Source organism: Pelodiscus sinensis, chromosome 2 (genome assembly GCF_049634645.1).
Source record: "Pelodiscus sinensis isolate JC-2024 chromosome 2, ASM4963464v1, whole genome shotgun sequence".
Taxonomy (NCBI): Eukaryota; Metazoa; Chordata; order Testudines; family Trionychidae; genus Pelodiscus; species Pelodiscus sinensis.
Genome location: NC_134712.1, coordinates 170317975 through 170332912, shown reverse-complemented (window position 1 = coordinate 170332912; position 14938 = coordinate 170317975). Strand labels below are relative to the sequence as shown.

Genomic DNA, 14938 nt, shown 5'->3' with positions numbered 1-14938 from the left:
GAGAATGGACTGTTTGCATATAGACTTCTAACTTCTGATTAGTTGTTGTTTATGTTAGTAACCATTCTTTTCTACACTATTTGCAGTTTTGAAAAAAACATGCATATTTTAAGACTCTATATTATTTTCTGTACTACTTAAGCGTCAAACAGAAACTTACTTAAGCTACAGCTTTAACTGCTTCGACTTTAAAATGACTCACCTACACCTCTCATATGGCAGATGTTCTACAAAATTTGCCAGCACATTAATAACTTCTAGGATGCTGTAAAACAATTGTTTTAGCCTTACACATGAAAAAAGTGTAAATCCATATTCAGCTTCTCTTGTGTCACAGCTTAGATGGGTCTACAGATTATTGACTTCATTAACATTTCACCATTTCCCAAACATCTCGCAAGACTAGCCTTATTAATCGCAAGGAAGTATCATCATTTCTTACTCTATAGAGTAGTTGCAATTCTCCATTTAACAGTCTAATCTACAGATAATAGTGAAGAAGTATATTGCTAAGCATCTCAAATAAGTCCTTCTAAAACTTACCCAGATAACTGCTAAAGAAGCAGCATAATATGATGTCAATAGCATTGAGTTGCCAAACATCAAAATGAAACACAGTGCAAGAGATGCCTGAAATAAGAAAATACAAAACACCTCTGAATACCATCCTAAACCATCAAGTCAGTCTCTTAAATACATATATATTATAAATATTGATAACTGATAGCAATACCATGGTTCTCTTTAAATATGAGATCAATATGTATACACTATGCATCAACTTTAAACTACAGACCCAACTTACAGAACTGTATTGAGAAAATTTCAGAGGCGTAGCCAAGTTAGTCTGTAACAGGAAAAACGTAAACAACAAATAGTCTGGTAGCACTTTAAAGACGAACAAAAAATGTAGATGGTATCATGAGCTTTCGTGGGTGCAGCCCACTTCTTCAGAAGACAGGAGTGTTAGTAATAAAGGTTTAAAATGATAGTAAACATGAATGACTATGATGATGTAAGTAACTTAAATCAATACAGCCTATATGGACTACAAGATTTAATAACCATATATTTTGACCCCATAGTAATATTTTTTTTCATTTTGTAAAGCTATTCCTGATATTTCATTCATTCTTTCAAGTTATTTTACTAGGTCACTTATATGCTGAGTCAGTTTCTCAGAATTCTGGGGACAAAGCAGTAATGAAATGTTGAGGAGAAAAAAAAAAAGCAGTGGTTATCTTGCATAATAACTGGAGTTCTTTGTGATGTGTCCACCTCTGGGTACTCCACTTGAGATGTGCATAGATCCTGCACCTTTGATCAGAGATTTCTGACAGCAGTGCCTGTTTGGCAGGCATATGGTGCACTACTCATGCTTATTCCCCAAATGGAGGCTACATAGGACTTTACAGGAGAACTACTATATAGGACTTTACAAGTTCCTTCTCTACTGCAAAGTCCCACTGAGGAAACTCCAAAACAAAGGGGAAGGAGGGCAGATAGTGGAGCACCTACAGAGACACACATCTTGAAGAACTCCAGTTTCTGCACAAACAAACAGAGTAACAATTAATCTTTCTTTGAGCATTGTCCCTGTGGGTGCTCCCTTTCAAGTGGCTCCTTAAGTCCAAGAAATGGGAAGTTTAGACTAGAGTCCAGCATTGAAGAGAGAAAGGTATTGTTTACTATAGCACCTGATCTACCAACATGAACAAAAGCATAACTAAACACACACACACACACTAAACTTCACATTGCAGCTTTGAAGATCTCAGGAAATGGAATGCTCTTAAGTAGGGTCATAGACAAACTATTAGTAGACGAAAAAACAACAAACAGTCTAGTAGCACCTTAAAGACTAATAAAACATGTAGATGGTACGAGCTTTCATGGGCACAACACACTTCCTCAGATGTCAGGAGTATTGGAAGTTCAGATCCAAGAATAAATAAGGGAAAGAGGGAAGGGGATGGGGGAGAAAGAAAAAAATTGAGGGGAGGAAGAAAAAAAGAGTCAGTGAGTAGATAAGCTTCAGAAGGATAGCTGAGTTTGTCTGTAACAGGAAAAACTTAAAAACAAATAGTCTAGTAGCACCTTAAAGACTAAATAGTTACAAAAGGCTGATAACCATTAGTTTGCACTTGGAAAGAAAGATGACCAACATCAGATTCTACAGACATCAAGAACCATTAGCACCTTCGTTGTTTGTCTAATTGATTAAGTCATTAAGATATGGAAGATAATGTGTGGGCCATCCAATATCTGGGTTCATACCATTTGCATAAGAATTCAACTTGTAAATGAAGTTAAGTTCCAACCCTTCTCTGTCTATCTGGCCTGTGGAATTGGTCTAAAACAAAATGTCAACTTGGAGATCCATTAATGAGTGTCCAGGAAGATTAAAGTGTTCTCCAACAGGTTTTTGTGTATTGCCTTTTCAGATATCTGATTTGTGTTCATTAATTCTTTCCCGTAGAGACTGTCCAATTTGGCCAATATACATTGCAGTGGGGCACTGCTAGCATTTGATTGCATAGATCACATTAGTGGATGTGCAGTTAAATGAGTGTCTGATTTGATGGCTGATGTGGTTGGGTCCAGTGATTAAATCACTTGTGTAGAGGTGTAGACAGAACTGGCACTGGGGAAGATTGCAGGGATGGTGGATTCCTGGATGATTATGATGGAAGTGAGTTGCATGGTTATTAGAAAGAATTTGTTTGAGGTTAGGTGGTTGTTTGTAAGCAAGAATTGGCCTTTCCCCCAGGGCCTCAGAATGAGGGGTCATTTTCCAAGCTAGGCTGTAGATTTTGGATAATGCGTTGGAGGGCTTTAAATTGAGAACTTTAGGTGATGACAAGTAGAATTCTGTTATCTCTTTTGAGTTATGTCTTGAAGTAGTTTATGTCTGGGTACTTTTTTGGTGCTCTCTCTCTGTTTTTTCCACTTCTTCAGGTAGGTATTTCAGTTTTAAGAATGCTCTATATAGATCCTGTAGGTGTTTGTCTCTATTTGTGGGATTGGAGCAAATCGGGTTGTATCTCAGGGCTTGGCTGTATATAGATTGAGAAATGTGTCTGGGATGGAAGCTAGAGGCAGGAAGGTAAGTGTAGTGGTCGGTAGGTTTCTAGTATAGGGTAGTGGAAATTTGTCCATCATTTGATGAGTAAATACTCAGGAACCATCTATGGGACAATGGAAAGCACTAATGGCTGCCAAATGTACTTTCAGGGACGCTAGGGAAAGACCCGTATTCTGCAAGTAAACAGCATAATCGAGGCTCTGATGTAGAGGCGAGACAAGCGGCTGGATGTCATTCCAAAGGCACCATTGGGAGTATCTATGCCACTTTGCAAGGTAAGTATTCCGTGTAGACGACTTTCTGCTGTGTAGCAGTATCGTTTTGACTGTTCACAACCGAGGGTCTCTTCCCTTCTGAGCCAGTTAGCAGCCATGCCGTCAAGTGTAATGCATCCAATCTGGGATGTAGGAGAGGGTATGTCTACACTACCACCCTAGTTCGAACTAGGGTGGTTAATGTAGGCAACCGGAGTTGCAAATGAAGCCCGGGATTTGAATTTCCCGGGCTTCATTTGCATATTGCCGGGCGCCGCCATTTTTAAATGTCCGCTAGTTCGGACTCCGTGCCCGCGGCTACACGCGGCATGAACTAGGTAGTTCGGATTAGGCTTCCTATTCCAAACTACCGGTATACCTCGTTCCACAAGGAGTAACGGTAGTTTGGAATAGGAAGCCTAATCCGAACTACCCAGTTCGTGCCGCGTGTAGCCGCGGGCACGGAGTCCGAACTAGCGGACATTTAAAAATGGCGGCGCCCGGCAATATGCAAATGAAGCCCGGGAAATTCAAATCCCGGGCTTCATTTGCAACTCCGGTTGCCTACATTAACCACACTAGTTCAAACTAGAGTGGTAGTGTAGACATACCCAGAGAGCCTTGCTCCTGTGAGAGAAGATCTGGATAAGGCGGGAGAGGCCAAGGTGGCAGTAGTGACATTCTGTGCAAAAACGGATACCATGCTTGTCTCGGCCAAGCCGGGGCTATCAGGATGACCATTGCTGCTTCTCTTTCAGGGGGTTAGAAGAGCATTGCCGAGAGAACCCTTTCCAATGCCTGCTCTGGAGCAAAACAGGGGACATTTCGCATTGTTGGTGGTGGTGAACATATCTACCAAGGGTGTTCCTCATCTCTGAAAAACTCATTGTAGTATATCTGTTCTTATTTCCCACTCGTGATCTAGGGGAAACTGTCTGCTGAGAGAGTCTGCAATGACATTGGTGATGCCAGGTAAGTAAGATGCTGTTATGGTGATGCTGTTGCAGGCGTATATACACTTGCCAGCCAGTGTTGCAGACTCCGTAAATGCAGCCATGCGTGAGGAACAACAAAGGTAGTAGTGGCCATGAGGCCTAGAAGCCGTATACAGGTGTGTATTGAGATTGTTGGAGCTTTGTCTAGTACGTTCACCAGGTTTTGGATTGCCTGGGACCTGTCCTATGGTAGGTATGCCCTTGCCGCAAGGGAGTCGAGAATGGCTCCCATAAATTTTATGGTTTGCGTTGGAGTTAGTGTCGACTTTTGTTCATTCACTATGAGGCCGAGGGAGTCGAATGTCTTTCTGACAATGGCCACCATGTGCTCAGTCTCTTGTTGCGTTGCACCCTTTATTAAACAGTTGTTGAGATAGGGAAATATGACGACTGCTCAATGGCGCAGATGCATCGCAATGACAATGAGAGTTTTTGAAAAGGCCCTGGGAGCTGAAGCCAGGCCGAACGGTAAAATGTAATAGTGGAAATGTTCGTTGTTTATTACAAAGTGCAGGAATCGTCTGTGCGTGGGATGAACAGTGATGTGAAAATAAGCATCCTGTAAGTCGAGGGCTGCAAACCAATTGTTGTCGAGAGACGGGATTATAGTGGTCAGTGTCACCATCTTGAATAGTTGTTTTCAAAGGTAACGATTCAACTGTCGTAGGTCAAGGATGGGTCTCCAATCCCCCCTACCCCCCGTTTCCTTTTGCGTTAGGAAGTAAAACGAATAGAACCCTCTTCTTTTGAACTGGTCTAGGACCCTCTCTATCACCCCGATGGCAAGAAGGCGATAAGCTTCCTGTTGTAAGAGGTCCTTGTGAGATGGGTCCCTGAAGAGGAACGAGGCTGGTGGACTGGTGGGGGGAAGAGAGGTAGAGGGAATGGTGAATCCTGTTTGTACAACCTCCAATACCCATTTGTCGGACGTTATCTTGGCCCATTGGTTGTAGAAGCGTCGTACACAATGGTGAAATATGGGGGTGGTGCCCGTGGTGTTTATGACAGCGATTGGTGTGTGCATGCCCTCGATGGAATAGTCAAACTTGTTGCTTGGAAGACAGTGGGTTGGTCACACAGGATGGTTGAGGACGCCTTCGTTGCGGTCATTGTTTAGGATGCGTTTGATCAAATGGACATTGTTGGCATCTCTGGAATTGTTAATCATACTATCTTTGATATGGGAAATATACATTCTCTCGCGGTGAGTTTGGAGCAGTGGGCACACTTTTGGGGAACATGTGACTCCCCGAGGCAGCGTATACATGTGGCATGGCCATCTGAGGCCAGCAACGCTTCCCTACAAAGGGAACATTTTTTTAAAACCTGGAGAACCAGGCATATTGGCCCCGGTCCAAATGGGATGCCAATTAAACAACCTACCTTAGCTAACAATAACTAAAGTAACCGCTGACAAACTCAAGGCTCTTATATAAAAATTCTTTTTTTTAACAATATAACGAGAACAACTCTACCTACCTAAAAAAACTAAGACTAACAAATTTACAACTTTCTTTCCAGAAAATGGCCTTCTCTCTGAGGAGAAAAATGGAGCTCCGCCAGCAACCAAGGACGGTTGAGAGGTACTGGCAAGGGGCCAGATCGCGCGACATTGGAAAGGGTGCGAACGGTGCGTGGTGCTACCGCGCATGCGTGGTCCAGTCGACTATGGCTATAAAAATCCTTCGACCAGCGGCACCAGGACAAGCCTGACACCTAGAGTGGAGCATTCATGGGGACCACTCAAAGAAGAAGATACAAATTGTCTCCAAATCAGAAGTAGTTGTGGGTGAGGACCAAGTCGCAGAACTCTGTAAATCTGATTACAGCAAGAGAGTCTCTGTGGAAGATGGTGTATACCCTAGCCCTATCCTCAATACAAACCAAAAGTCATAGGAACTTCCTGAATGTTCTAGTTCTGCTCAAGAAAAAGGCCAGTTCCCTCTCAACATTAGCATATGAATGATCACTTCCTGTGTAGAATAAAGCAGCTTAAGAAAGAAAAACTGGAAAGTGAAGAGTCTGATTAATATGAAACAGAAGAAAACTCTGGTAAAAAATTTGCAGGGAGTTGTTAATACCTTTTTCTTGGAGAACATAGTCAATGGAGAACCTGCCATTAAAGCCCCAATCTCTCTATCCCTTTGTGCAGAAATGAAGGTCATCAAAAAGACTGTCTTCATGGACAAATGTACCATAGCATATAGCTAATGGCTCAAAAAGTGGTTTCATGGGATAATGAAAAACCATGTTGAAATCCCAAAGTAGGGTCATTAATCTGTATAACCTTGTTGTGGTCAGATGTGTGAAAGCTTAGAAACTATCTACTGGTGACAGGAAAGGTGTCATTAATTCTAAATTAATCTTGATGGAATTCAGAGACCTTATGTTTTCAATTCCAATTGTCAATCTAAGAGTGTGGAAAGAGATGAACGGGCAGGTAAAAAAATAACAGTGGTTACACCAAAGATGATATCTTCATTTCTGGAGATAAACAGATTTATTTTATAGATTTCATCCTGCTGTTTAACAGCATGTTATATTCACAGTGGACAGGATGCATCTAATCCTGAAAATCAATGAGGAGCCATGCTTGGTGCTGCAGAACATTCAGACTGGGATGAAGACTTCAACCCATATTCTTAAACAGTCAAGAACTGATGTGGAGGTGCCAAATAGGGCAGAGGTTGAGTTCAATAAGGTAACAAAACTTGTCTTGACCAAGTTGATGTAATCAAAATGACCCTGGTTTTATTGTGCCTGATCCTGAGAACCTTTAAAAGCAATGGGTTTGATGGAAATGCATAGAGGAAAACTCTTTGTCCATGTAACGAGAAAGGGACCTATGACTCTTTGAAGAGAGCCACCTTTTAAAACCCATGTTGCTCAGCATTGCAGATTTAAGAAAAAAAGTTGGACTCCTCAGAATAAGAAAAAAACAAAATTTTGGAGGCAGCAAAGAAAATGGGAAAAGAATGGTTACTTACCTATAACTGTTGTTCTTCAAGATGTGTTGCTCATGTCCATTCGAATCAGGTGCGCACACCGTGTGCATTGTGTCTCTGGAGCGTTTTCCTTAATGGTACCCGTAGCGCCCGCAGGGCGCCCCCTGGAGTGGCGCCACTATGGTGGAGCATAAGTACTCCTGCCAGCGCTCCCACATCTCAGCTCCTTCTTGCCGGATGTTCTGACGAAGGAGAGGTAGAGGGGGAATCGAATGGACATGAGCAACACATCTCGAAGAACAACAGTTACAGGTAATTAACCGTTCTTTTCTTCTTCAAGTGGTTGCTCATGTCCATTCTAATCAGGTGACTTCCAAGCCAACCCCACTTCACGGAGGAGGGGTCGGAGCACCCAGAAAGAGAAGTCCACGAAAGTTGAACAATCCAAATATATTTATTCAAGTAACAGAACACAGAGAACTGTTGAAAAAAAGTGCAATGTGGTACAGATTAAAAACAAATACATTTACAACACGAAGCTGAGGACCGCAAAGCCCAACCCTGCGTCCTCCCTGGCCTGCTGTGTCAGCGCATAGTGCGCCGTAAAGGTATGCACTGATGACCATGTGGCTGCCCTGCAGATTTCAGTAATTGGAACCTGCGCCACAAAAGCTACAGAGGATGCCTGCGCTCTGGTGGAATGTGCTATAACCCGGGGCGGGACCTTCCCAGCTAGGACATAACACTCCCTCATACACCCTGTAACCCAACTGGACAACCTCTGTGTCGAGATAGGGAGCCCTTTCATTCTGTCCACGAAAGCAACAAACAGTTGTGTGGACTTACAAAAGGGTTTCGTTCTAGCGACATAGAAGGCTATCGCCTGCCTAGCATCTAGAGAGTGGAACACTTGCTCCCTAGGAGAGGCATGGGGCTTTGGAAAGAAAAACGGGAGGTAAATTTCTTGGGACAGATGGAACGGTGACACCACCTTGGGGAGAAAAGCTGGGTGAGGATGGAGCCTCACATTATTCTCCGAGAACACTAGGTAGGGAGGGTTTACAGTTAGCGCCCTCAGCTTGGAGACCCTGCGAGCCGATGTAATGTCTACAATGAACACAACCTTCATAGAGAGGTGCTTCAAAGAGCACGTGGCCAGTGGCTCGGGGGGGGGGGGGGGGGCAACGCAAGTCTAGACAACACAAGGTTAAGGTCCCAAGCGGGGAGAGGGGGTCTAACCGAGGGGTACAACTTATCCAAACTCTTAAGGAACCTTTTGACCACAGGGTCAGAGAATAGTGAGAATCCCACCAATCCAACATGGAAGGCGGAGAGTGATGCCACATGGACTTTGATAGAAGAGGTAGAGAGCCCACCGGACCTGAGTTCAAAAAGATAGTCCAGACGGGACAGGTGCACAGGATGGGTACACCCCTCTTCTGGATGCCCAAGAGAAGAACCGCCGCCACTTGGTTGCATAGGATCGTCTGGTGGATGGCTTCCTGCAACCTAAGAGCACCATCTACACCTTCTGGGAACATTTCCTTTCTGGTTGCGTCAGCCACGGATAAACCAGGCCGTCAGATCGGGAGAGCTGAGATTCGGGTGAACCATGAGCCCCCCGTCCCAAGGCTGGGTCAGGAGATCCCGAACTGGTGGGAGCATTATAGGCTCCTCGCTGAGCATATCCACCAGAATAGGGAACCTGAAGCCACCGAGGAGCTATCAGGATGACTGTGGACCTGAAGGTCTTGACCTTGGTCAGACCCCTGGGAATTAGGGGAAACGGTGGGAATGCATAGAGGATGCCTGCTGATCACAGCACGGTCATGGCATCTCCCCTGGAGTAGTCCCCCAGCCTCAACAGGGAGCAGTAACTCTGGCACTTGGTGTTGTGTGCCGAGGCAAACAGGTCTACTAGAGGACAACCCCACCTGTGGAAGCCCTGATGAAGGGCTGAATCCTTGAGGAACCATTCGTGGGCTCCGAAGGACCTGCTCAGAGCATCAGCCAGCACGTTTTTGCAACCTGGCAGGTATTCCACCTGCAAAAATATATTGTGCGCTACGCACAGGTCCCACAGTCACAAAGTCTCCTGACAGAAGGGAGGAGACCAGGCTCCCCCCTGCCTGTTGATGTAGAACACAGCCGCCGTGTTGTCCAGGTGTGCCAGGATGGAGTGGCATGACAGCTTTGTCAGGAAGGTCTCGCAAGCTCTTCTGACTGCCCTGAGCTCCCAGACATTTATATGTACAGCCCGCTCTGCAGGGGACCACAAGCCCTGGGTCCTGTGATGCCCCAGGTGCGCTCCTCAACCCAGGTCTGAAGCGTCTGTGACCAGTGTCACCGAGGGGGGAAGTACAGTAAACAGAACCCCGCTGCACACCACAGCAAGAAGGCAATTACCGCTGGAGGCACCATGAGAACCATGTCCCAGAGACCCCTGGACTGGTTGAACGCCTTCGCTAACCAGGCCTGCAGCAATCTGAGCCTCAGTTGAGCATGGCGTACCACATAAGTGCATGCCGCCATGTGTCCCAGCCGTCTTGAGCAGACTCGGGCGGTTGTAATGGGGAACTGGGTTAACTTGGAGACCAGCTCCACTATGGACAGAAATCTGTTCCTGGAGAGGAATGCTCTCGCCACCATGGCGTCCAAGAGAGCCCCCACGAATTCTAGGCGCTGAGAGGGAGTCAACGATGACTTTTCCTTGTTCAGCATGAGACCTAGTCTTTAGAAGAGAGTCCTTGTAAGGGAAACATGAGCCACCACTTGTTCGTAGGATCGACCACGAATTAGCCAGTCGTCTAGGTACGGAAAGACGTGTACCCTCTTTTTGCGGAGGAATGCTGCTACGACCAACATGCATTTTGTGAAGACCCTGGGTGCTGTTGGAAGTCCAAAGGAGAGCACCGTAAACTGGAAGTGACAGCGGGACACTAAAAAGCGGAGAAACCTCCTGTGGCTGGGTCTTACTGCCACATGGAAGTAAGAGTCCTTGAGATCGAGAGTTGTGTACCAGTCTCCTAACTGTAATACCGGGATAACAGAGGCCAGGGTTACCATTCTGAATTTGGATTTCACCACTGTCTTGTTGAGGTCCCTGAGGTCTAGAATGGGACGAACCCCACCCTTAGGCTTTGGGACAATAAAATACCGGGAATAAAACCCCTTGCCCCTTAAGTGTGAAGGGACCCTTTCTACCACGCTCTTTTGGAGGAGCGCTAACACCTCCTGGCGGAGAATTCCTTCGTGAGAGGTGTCCCTGAAAAGCGACGGGGTGGGCAGGTTGGAAGTGGCCGAGCCCAGGAAAAGGATAGTATAGCCATCCCTGACTAGTCTCAGAACCCAAGCATTGGTGGTGATTTCTGCCCAGGCACAGGCAAAGTGGGATAACCTGGCCCCAAACATGGGGTCAGGGGGGGAAACTGGTGCGCAACACTCTAGAGGACCGTCAAAACGGGTGCTTGGACTGTTGAGAGGGGCCCTGACCAACCCCACGGGGGTTGTCCCCTCTTGGGCAGCAACAACAAGCTCTGGCCGAAGACGAGGCCAGAGCCACCCTCACACCCCCACTGGGAGCACGAGGACGGCATCTCCAGTAATCCCCACGAGGGACCTGGGACTGCGTTCTCCCCTATTGTCTGTAAGGAACCTGATATCGCTGAAGAGCCGGTGTATGGATCCCCAAGGACCGGAGAGCAGACTGTGTCCTTGAGCGTGTGCAGCCTCGAGTCAGTAGGCCCAGAGAACAATGCTTTGCCGTCAAAGGGCAGGTCCTGAATATTAGTCTGGACATCAGGAGGTATTCCAGACACCTGCAGCCAGGCACCATGGCACATAACTACACCCGATGCCATGATACGGGCTGCAGTCAACAACATCCAGGGAAGCCTGAAGAGCCGTGCAGGCGATAGTTCTTCCCTCTATGGTCACAGCCCCAAACTCTTGACGCGACTCAGTGGGGAGCTTATCTTTGAACTTATCCATCGCCTGCCATGTGTTATAGGCGTATTGACTCAGCATTACCTGCTAGTTAGCAATACGGAGTTCCACCCCACCGGTGGCATACACCTTATGCCCCATTAAATTGAGGCGTTTGGGCTCCCTAGCCTTTGGGGACGGCCCCAGCCGTGGAAGCCTCTACTTCTGGGCCACGGCTTGGACGACCAAGGACCCCAGGACAGGCTGGGAATATAGGTGCTCGTGCCCCAACTGCGGGACATAATAGCGCCTCTCGACTCCTTTAAGGTAGGTGTTAAGGAAGCTGAGGTCTGCCACAGGGCGTTAGTGATCTTAGCTACAGTTTTGTTCAGTGGCAAAGCCAAAGGGGTGAGCTCATCGTCGGACAGGTTGTCTATCATCGGATCCGTGTCCTCTACTTCTGGCTCCACTGGGACACACAGGTTGGAGGCCAGTCGCCAGAGCAAATCCTGATGCGATCGAGCATCCATGGTCGGCATCCCCGGTGCGGGATCCACTAAGGCCTCATCAGGAGACGACGACGACTCCTGAATCGGCACCGGATCCAGCATAGGGCCCGGTTGAGGAGAAGGCTGGACAGGCACCACCGTGTGTGGAAGTGGCTCTGGCACCGAAGCCTGAAGGACTCTAGCGGCATCTATAGTAGCAGTCCTCTGGAGCGAGGGAGGGAGTCATGACAGCAATGCCGACAGGGGCGCTTGGTGCCCGGAGACAGTGGACACCGTGGACGGGGCACAGTCCCTTGCCACTGACGGTATGCCCATGGCTTCCAAAAAGGCCAGTGCGGCTGGGGTGACTAAGTCTGTTGCACGTGCGAACGATCACGCCGGTGCCGGGAACGGGATCTATGCTGTGACGAAGCCCTCGAAGATCCCGATCTGAAAGAGCCCACATCTGAATCAGAAGACTAATCAGACTCAGGCCACGAGTACCCCGTCACCATCGGGGGGGCCAACCTGGCCATGGATTCTGGCTTGCTCGCATGCGTGAGGTGAGGTCGTACCAGTGCTGGTACCGGAAAGACGGGCTTCGGGCCCAACTGTGGCATCGAAACGTTGCACATGGACTGCAGTGCCAAGGTCGGTGCCGGTTGCGGGCATTGAACTGCGGAGTCCAACTGCCCCAGAGATGGCACCCCTATCAGTGCCACCGTGGGTGCCATGGTGGGTAGGACTGAAGGTACCAGAGCCATGGTGGCCGCCCTAGAAGGGATCGGTATCACTGGCAATGGTGGTACCGGCATGGCCCCCGGGGCCGATGTCGGTACTTGCAGCAGTGCCGAAACTTACAGTGGTGCCGAAGATGCTGGTGTCAATGACTGTACCAGCACCCCGGGCAAAAGGCCTGGTGCCAGTACTGCTGACGGTGCCATTGTCGGTGCCACAAGACGTGAGTAATACGGCACCGGCGCAGCTAAGACCGGTTCCGGGAGAGGTCCCAGCACTGAGGGAGGTCGAGTCCAGCTGAGCACTGGGTGAGGCCTGGCAACCTGTGCCGAGACTGACAACGACGTAGAGGCAAGCGGTACTGGTCCCACAGGGGACAGTCCCACTGCATACGTGACCAGTGCCGACCGATCCAGCCAGTACGGCGGAGAAACCAGTGCCAACATGGCTCCCGGCGTAGAAGACCTCAACCTCTCTGCCTCAACAGACGGTGGAGGGGAGGTAGTGAGGCTAATCAAGTCCTGAACTGCCTCAAAAGTGTCCAGCGTCGAGGGACGATGCGAGGGTAGCTGACCCAGACTGGATGGTCGGCCTGCTCGTTTCCGCTGCACAGCAGCACTTGGAGACGCCTGCACCGGGGACTTGAAGCAATGGTGTAGTCCCGACCTGGACTTCCAGCTCGGAGAACTACCCCGCAAAGTCTTTAGTTTCTTCAGTGCCGAGGAGCGAGAACAGTGCTGAGCCCTCGGTATTGAAGTCCGCGTACGGGATGGGCCTTCCCTAGCCTTGGCATCCCCACTGGCTTGGGGTCTCAGATTGACGCTGATCAGGAGCTCCCTTCGTGGACCCTTCTCTGGCTGCCCAAACTGAGCCCTTCCCCAGGCTTTTATAGCTGAGTTGTAGTCTTGGCATGCCCAGTAGGATTGCAGGGGAAGGGCCTCTGCGGCCAGGTAACTCTGGCTAGGCCCTGAAACTTCAGGGCGGGGCTGCTTCGCCCCATCACAGGGGGTCACAACAGTAGTCGTAGTACTGATTGGATGGATGAGGTGATGAGTACCTGGATGATCTGCTGCTTGCATGTCGCCTATTGTAACTGGCATGTAGAGAAGGAGAGTAGTATGGAGACCGCCTGTCAGGATCGATGTCTGTAATGATCACTATAATGAGAGTGGGATCTATATGGCGAATAGTGCCTGCGGTAGTAGTGATGTCTTGGGCTGTTCTGTTGGTAGACATGGTGAAGTTAAGGGGATGTGGATTGGTTAAATGGACGGTAAGATGGATAGAAAGATGGTTAGAAGGCCGGGCCCAGCGGGTAGTGATCAACGGCTCGATGTCAGGATGGCGGTCGGTTTTTAGCGGAGTGCCCCAAGGTTCGGTTCTAGGACCGGTTTTGTTCAATATCTTTATTAATGACCTGGATGAGGGGATGGATTGCACCCTCAGCAAGTTTGCGGATGACACTAAGCTGGGGGGAGAGGTAGATACTCTTAAGGGCAGAGATAGGGTCCAGAATGACTTAGACAAATTGGAGGATTGGGCCACAAGAAATCTGATGAGGTTCAACAAGGACAAGTGTAGAGTCCTGCACTTGGGACGGAAGAATCCCAAGCATAGTTACAAGCTGAGGACCAACCAGTTAAGTAGTAGTTCTGCAGAAAAAGACCTGGGGGTTACAGTGGATGAGAAGCTGGATGAGTCAACAGTGTGCCCTTGTAGCCAAGAAGGTTAATGGCATATTAGGTTGCATTAAGAGGAGCATTGCCAGCAGATGCAGAGATGTCATTATTCCCCTTTATTTGGCTTTGGTGAGGCCACATCTGGAGTATTATGTCCAGTTCTGGGGACCCCACTACAAAAAGGATGTGGACGCATTGGAGAGGGTCCAGCGGAGGGCAACCAAAATGATTAGGGGGCTGGAGCATATGACTTATGAGGAGAGGCTGAGGGACTTGGGTCTGTTTAGTCTGCAGAAGCGAAGAGTGAGGGGGGATTTGATAGCAGCCTTCAACTTCCTGAAGGGAGGTTCCAAAGAGGATGGAGAGAGGCTGTTCTCAGTAGTGACAGATGGCAGAACAAGGAGCAATGGTCTCAAGTTGTGGTGGGAGAGGTCCAGGTTGGATATTAGGAAAAAGTATTTCACTAGGAGGGTGGTGAAGCACTGGAATGGGTTACCTAGGGAAGTAGTGGAATCTCCATCCCTAGAGGTGTTTAAGTCTCGGCTTGACAAAGCCCTGGCCGGGTTGATTTAGTTGGAATTGGTCCTGCCTAGAGCAGGGGGCTGGACTTGATGACCTTCTGAGGTCTCTTCCAGTTCTATGGTTCTATGATTCTATGAAGTGGTAAGCTGTATAGTAGAGGGGAGGGGCAGGGTCCCAGTGAAAATGTCGGAGACAGGGAACGGGGACTCCCGTGTCTCTGTACTTCTGAAGCTGTTTTCACCAGTGCCAATGCCTGCACCTGCACAGGTGCCAGCTCCTCCTCTGGTGCCAGCACTTGACTCGCTAGA

At 48.2% G+C, this 14938-nt stretch overlaps 1 protein-coding gene across 2 annotated transcripts in view; it reads right to left on the bottom strand.

Moving 5' to 3' along the window:
- Positions 1–14938, bottom strand: part of DPY19L1 (dpy-19 like C-mannosyltransferase 1) — a 128000-nt gene that overhangs the window by 33163 nt on the left and 79899 nt on the right. For both annotated transcript variants that reach the window (XM_006124052.3, XM_006124053.3), the window contains one exon: positions 544–630. In XM_006124052.3, coding sequence (XP_006124114.2) covers positions 544–630 — 87 coding nt within the window. The remainder of the gene's footprint in view (positions 1–543; positions 631–14938) is intronic.